This window comes from Neophocaena asiaeorientalis, unplaced genomic scaffold (assembly GCF_003031525.2).
Source record: "Neophocaena asiaeorientalis asiaeorientalis breed wild unplaced genomic scaffold, Neophocaena_asiaeorientalis_V1.1 scaffold114, whole genome shotgun sequence".
NCBI lineage: Eukaryota > Metazoa > Chordata > Mammalia > Artiodactyla > Phocoenidae > Neophocaena > Neophocaena asiaeorientalis.
The window spans coordinates 2421514-2428522 of record NW_020173116.1 but is presented as its reverse complement, the minus strand read 5'-3'; the positions used below and the strand labels follow the sequence as shown (position 1 = coordinate 2428522).

Here is a 7009-nt window from a genome sequence, read left to right as displayed (position 1 = left end):
GGGGGCTTACCCGCCGCTGCGAAGCTCAGCAAGACGAACACAACCCGTAAACTCATCCTGCACAGACTGCGCTTCCGCCCTCTACTGCTCTCGCGAGATCAGCGCGCGGGCTCAGCGCTCATGCCCCACCCCTTCCTGCGTGCGTCTCCCGCAGCCATACCCGGTCGAGGGGCGGGGCTTGGGAAACGTCCCGGCTGTGTGTGGTTCAGCTGTTTTCTCCGGGATGTTGCTTCTTTTTTTGGTGTCGGCGCCGTATTGTCCCCTGTGGAAGGCGTATCCTCCTTTTTCTGGTTTCTTTGCTACGTAGCAGCCGCTACAGACCGTTACTCCCCCTTTTCTTCTTTGCCTTCATACTTATGAGACAATGTAGGCAGAGCAGGAGCTACCTGGCCCGCGGACGATCCCACGGGAGTGACATCGCTGTGGCCCAGCGCCTCTTCGCCCCATCTTCTGCCTACATTTCTACCTTCTCCCCCCCTCGTGGTTCTTTCCCTGCCGTACACAGATGTGTGGAAATCTGGAAACGGAAACCCACCCCATCACCTTTGTAGCGGGAGCCTTTGCAACCCTGCTCCCCTCTCTCCTGACCCCACGGAAACTGCCCTCCGAGGTAGCCAAAGATCTTTTCTAAAAAGTCCATCCTTTATATGTATTTGTATGGCAGATTCACTTTGCTGTACACCTGAAACTGGTACAATATTGTAAATCAATTTCAATTACACCCAATAAAAATTTAAAGAAATGGATCTTCCTTGGTGGTACAGTGGTTAAGAATCCACCTGCCAATGCAGGGGACGCGGGTTCGGGCCCTGGGCAAGGATGATCTCACATGCCACGGAGCAACTAAGCCCGTGCGCCGCAACTAGTGAGCCTGCGCTCTAGAGCCCGTGAGCCACAACTACTGAGCCCGCGTTCCGCAACTACTAAAGCCTGCTCACCCAGAGCCCATGCTCCACAATAAGAGAAGCCGCCGCAGTGAGAAGCCGCCGCAGTGAGAAGCCCGTGCCCCACAACGAAGAGTAGCCCTCACCCGCCGCAACTAGAGAAAGACCGTGCACAGCAACGAAGACCCAACACAGCCAAAAATAAATAAATAGTAAATTAATTTATAAAAAGTAAAAAGAAAATGGCGGGGGATGAGACTGGAGCAGAGCCTCCAGCCAGATTAAGTATTAAATGATCTAGGTTGCCATTAACACAGGTTGAAATGTAATCCTGTCAAAAAGGATTACAGCTGCCAGGAGATATAACACTCTTCTGCAGGCTGAGTACAATGTTTGGGTTATGTGGCATGCAGTTCTAGTCAGGTGAATTTCTGAAGAATTTTAAGGACTAGTATATGATGTAAATATAGTTTTCAGGAAAAAGTACTTTGTTTTGCTATTTTAAAACCTTTTAGTCCAGTGGTTAGGACTCTGTGCTTTCACTGCCGTGGCTGGGGTTCAATCCCTGGTTGGGGAACTAAGATTCCACAAGCCAAGGGGCGCAGCCAAAACTAAAAATAATAAAATTAAAATAAATAAAAATAATCTTTAAAAAACCCTTTAATATGCTTCTCAATTGTTTCTCTGTTGTAAGAAAATCTCTCACACACACCCTCATTACTAAGGAGAGAATAAGAATCAGAAAGAAGTGAGAAATCTTTTACAAATTAGTTCAGAGCTGTGACTCTGGCTTAAGGAAGTGAATTGGTAAATGAATGTTTCTAAAATGTCTCTCCACTTCCCCTAAATAAATACTTGACTAGCATTAAAGGATTTGGCTTAGGACAAATGGTTACTAGACTTATTGTGATGTATTTTGTAATGTATGCAAATGTCAAATCACTATGTAGTATACCTGAAACTAACAATATTGTCCATGAACCATATTTCAATTTTTAAAAAAGGATATTGGCTTGGTGCACTCGTGTGCGTGTTTGTGTGTGCTTGTGTCTGTGCATGTAGGTAGGGGAATGGCAAATTATTAAGCCTGATCTTGTGTCCATATTATTAGCCAGGAGAGAAAATAAGGGTCCGAATCATGCAGAGTTTGTGGGCTATGTCCAGGGTTTTATATTTTATCTTAACATTAATGAGAATCCATTAAAGCTGTTTAAGTAGGGAAAAGATAGAGTAGGGAATTATTTATTTATTTATTTTGGCTGCATTGGGTCTTTGTTGCTGCGGGCTTTCTCTAGTTGTAACGAGCAGGGGCTACTCTTCGTCGCGGTGTGCGGGCTTCTCATTGCAGTGGCTTCTCTTGTCGTGGTTGGCGCGCGGGCTTCAGTAGTTGTGGCATGCGGGCTCAGTAGTTGCGGCAGGTGGGCCCTAGAGCTCATGGGTTTCAGTAGCTCTGGCTCATGGGCTCTAGAGCACAGGCTCAGTAGTTGTGGCGCAGGGGCTTAGTTGCTTTGCGGCATGTGAGATACTCCCAGACCAGGGCTCAAACCCGTGTCCCCTGCATTGGCAGGCAGATTCTTAACCACTGTGCCACCAGGGAAGTCCCCAGAGTTGGGAATTTTTGAAGATTAGTCTGGTCGTAGGGTGAAGAATCTACTCTTGGGGTGGTGGGGAGAGAAGAGTAGATTTAGAAGTTAATCAGGTAGGAGGCTGTTGCAATAGTCCTAGTAGGACTAGCATAGGGACAGTGAGAATGGAGGGAAGTGGTTGGACTCAAGATAAATTTGGGAGGTAATACCAACAGACTGGATATAGGCTATAGGCCTGCCTTACGCGAGGCACAAATCTACTGTGGCACCTATTTCAGGTGTGTGGTTTTTCTCCAGGGAGTGCTGCTACCTAGAATAGGAGTAGAGAAGGCAGATTTTAGCGCTAACTCCTAACTCACACCAATTTTGTTTTAAGGGAATGGTAGGGTGCAACTTGAATAAATCTTAAATTTCCTTGTACTTCTTCGTGATAAAAATGCTCAACAAATTTGGAAAAGAAGGGGCCTTCCTCAGCCTGAAGGGGGCATATACAGAAACCTCACAAGTAACATTATAGTTAATGGTAAGAGACTAGATGCTTTCCTCCTGAGATAAGGAACCATGTCTGCTCCCACCACTTCTACTCAACTTCTTACCGTAAGTAGCCAAGACAATTCAGCAAGAAAACAAAATAAGAAGCATCCAGATTGAAAAGGAAGAAGTAAAACTATCTCTGTTTTCAGATAACATGATCTTGTATAAAGATAATCCTGAGGATTTTCTAAAAATTTATTAGGACACTTGCAACAAACAATCTAAAAATGAAATTAAGAAAAATTCCATTTACAGTAGTATCAAAAATAATAAAATGAAATTTAAGAATAAATTTAACAAAAGAAATGCAAAACGTACACTCTGAAACAATAAAGTATTATTTAAAAAAACTAAAGAAGCCCTAAATAAATGGAAATACATCCCATATTCATGGATTGGAAGCCATAATTGTTAGAATGTCTATGCTCCCCAAATTGATCTACCAACACAATCCCTATAAAAATCCCAGGTAGTATCTTTGCAGAAATTGACAAGCTGATACTAAAATTTATACGAAAATGAAAGAGACCCAGAATAGCCAATACAGGTTTGAAAAAGACGAACAAAATCAGACGACTCTCATTTCCCAATTTTAAAACTTATTACAAAATTACAGTAATTAGGACAGTGTGGTACAGGCATAAAGATATATGGATGAATGGAATAGAATTGAGGGTCAGGAAATAAACCTATATATTTATGGTCAGTTGATTTTTGACAAGGGTGCTGACTGTTCAACGGGGGAAAGATTAGCCTTTTCAACAAATGGTGCTGGGTTAACTGGCTAATAAACATATGAATGGTTGTTCAACATCATTAGTATTAGTTGGGTAAATGCAAATCAAAATCACAGTGAGACACACTCCACACCTACTAGGATGGCTATGATAAAAAAACAGAAAATAGGAAAATGCATCAGGGAAGTGCAAATCAAAACCACAATGAGATATCACCTCACACCTGCCATAATGGCTATCATCAAAAAACTCACGAATAACAAATGTTGGTGAGGCTGTGGAGGAAAGGGAACCCTTGTACACTGTTGGTAGGAATGTAAATCTGTGCAGCCACTGTGGAAAACAGTATGGAGGCTTCTCAAAAAACTAAAAATAGAACTACCATATTGACCCAGCAATTCCATTCCCGGCTATATATCTGAAAAAAAACATAAACGCTAATTCAAAAAGATACATGCACCCCAATGTTCATAGCAGCATTATTTACAATCGCCAAGATATGAAAGCAACCTGAATGCCCATCAACAGATGAGTGGGTAAAGAAGATGTGGTGTATATATACGGTGGGAAACTACTCAGACATAAAAAAACCACAAAATTTTGTCTTTTGCAGCAACGTGGATGGACTTGGAGGGCATTATGCTAAGTGAAATAAGTCAGACAGATAAAGACAAATACTGAATGACATCACTTATATGTGGAATCTAAAAAATACAACAAACTAGTGAATATAACAAAAAAGAAGCAGACTCACAGATATAGAGAACAAACTAGTGGTTACCAGTGGGAGAGTGGGTGGTACAAACTACTGGGTGTAAGATAGGCTAAAAGATATAATGTACAACATGGGGAATATAGCCAGTATTTTGTAATAACTGTAAATAGTGTGTAACCTTTAAAAACTGTATTTAAAAAAACGAAAATAATATGTTGGTGAGGATGTGGAGAAATTGGAGCCCTCAAACATTGCTGATTGGAATGTAAAATGTTGCAGCTGCTATGAAAAAGAGTTTGGCAATTCCTCAAAATGTTAAACATAGAATTACCAATATGACCCAGCAATCCCACTTCTACATATAAATCCCGAAGGATTGAAAACAGGGACTCAAACGTTTTATTTGCTGTACGTGGGCCTCTCAGTGTTGTGGCCTCTCCCGTTGCAGAGCACAGGCTCCGGACGCGCAGGCTCAGCGGCCATGGCTCACGGGCCCAGCCGCTCCGCGGCATGTGGGATCTTCCCGGGCCGGGGCACGAACCCGCGTCCCCTGCATCGGCAGGCGGACTCTCAACCACTGCGCCACCAGGGAAGCCCCAAACGTTATATTTGTATGTGAAAGTTCACAGCAACATTATTCACAATAGCCAAAGTGTGGAAACAACCCATGTGTTCATCAATAGATGAATAAACGAAATGTAGTTTATACATACAATGGACTATTATTGAGCCATAAAAAGGAATGAAGTTCTGATATCAATACAAGCTACAATATGGATGAACCCTGAAAACATTATGTTAAGTGAAATAAGCCAGACACGAAGGGACAAGTATTGTATTCTACTTATATGAGGTGCCTAAAATAGGCACATTTGTAAAGATATAAAGTAGATTGCAGGTTCTTAAAGTCTGGGGGGAGGGAGGAATGGGGAGTTAATATTTAATGGGTACGGAGTTTCTGTCTGGGATGATGAAATGGTTCTGGAAGTTGTTAGTGGTTACGGTTGCATAGCATTGTGAACGTACTTAATGCCACTAGATTGTCCACTTATATATATATTTTATATTTTTTATATTTACCACAATTTAAAAAGCTGTATGTCTGAGTAGGGTAAAAAAATCTGGCAAGTACTCAAAAAAAGGTAAAGAAAGACAAGGCTTAAAAAAAATGAAATCCTAGGGACTTCCCTGGTGGCGCAGTGGTTGAGAGTCCGCCTGCCGATGCATGAGACACGGTTTCGGTGCATCGGTCCGCGAAGATACCATATGCCGCGGAGCGGCTGGGCCCGTGAGCCATGGCCACTGAGCCTGTGCGTCCGGGGCAAAAAATGAAATTCTGATACAACCTGAATGCACCTTGAAAACATGCTAAGTTAAATAAGCCAGGCACAAAAGGACAAATGTTTTATGATTCCATTTATATGGAATATTTAGAATAGGCAAATTCATTGAAAGAGAAAGTAGATTAGAGGTTACTAGGAGCTGAGGGGAGGGGAATGAGGGAGTTATTGCTTAATGGTTATAGAGACTCTGGGGTGATGAAACGTTTTGGAAACAGATAGTGGTGATGGTTGCACAACACTGTAATGGTAATTAAAGCCACTGAGTTGCACGCCTAAAAATGGTTAAAGTGGTGAATTTTGTTATTTATCTATTTTACCATCATAAAAAATAAAAAAAACGGAATGATGTGCCGATACAGGTTACAACATGGATGAATCTTGAAAATACTCTGCTGAAAGAAGTCAGTGAGAAAGGACCACATAGTGTAGGATTCCATTTAAACGAAATGTCCAGAACAAAGCCAGAGATAAAAAGTAGATTCATGGACGTAGAAAATGGACTTGAGGACACGGGGAGGGGGAAGGGTAAGCTGGGACGAAGTGAGAGAGTAGCACTGACATATATACACTACCAAAATAGATAGCTAGTGGGAAGCAGCGGCATAGCACAGGGAGATCAGCTGGGTGCTTTGTGACCACCTAGAGGAGTGGGATAGGGAGGGTTGAGGGTGGAGACGCCAGAGGGAAGAGATATGGGGGATATATGTATACATATAGCTGATTCACTTTGTCATACAGCAGAAAGTAACATTGTAAAGCAATTGCACTCCAATAAAGATGTTAAAAAAAAAAAAAGTAGCTTCATGGTTGTTTAGGGCTGGAGGTGGGGATGGGGGCATGAGAAGGAGGAAGTGGAGGGTAAGTTCTAAAGGGTACAGGGATTCTTTTTTTTTTTTTTTTGCGGTTCGCGGGCCTCTCACTGCAGCGGCTCTCCCGCCGGGAGCACAGGCCCCGGACGCGCAGGCTCAGCGGGCCATGGCCCACGGGCGCAGCCGCTCCACGGCATGTGGGATCCTCCCGGACCGGGGCACAAACCCGCGTCCCCTGCATCGGCAGGCGGACTCTCAACCACTGCGCCACCAGGGAAGCCCCGGGATTCTTTTTGAAGTAATGAAAATGTTCTGAAGTCCAGTGTGATGATGGGTACACAACTTTGAACACAGTCAAAACCATTGTACACTTCATGTGTTGTGCTGTTTTTTTTTTTTTT

General features: G+C 43.0%; 1 protein-coding gene across 4 annotated transcripts in view; it reads right to left on the bottom strand.

The window, feature by feature from the left end:
* Positions 1 to 82, bottom strand: part of TGOLN2 (trans-golgi network protein 2) — an 8411-nt gene extending 8329 nt beyond the window's left edge. For 3 of the 4 annotated variants that reach the window (XM_024743785.1, XM_024743786.1, XM_024743787.1), the window contains exon 1: positions 11 to 82. In XM_024743785.1, coding sequence (XP_024599553.1) covers positions 11 to 56 — 46 coding nt within the window. In that variant the 5' untranslated portion in view covers positions 57 to 82. The remainder of the gene's footprint in view (positions 1 to 10) is intronic. The other variant, XM_024743788.1, reaches the window with a different exon arrangement.
* Positions 83 to 7009: the final 6927 nt, after the last annotated feature.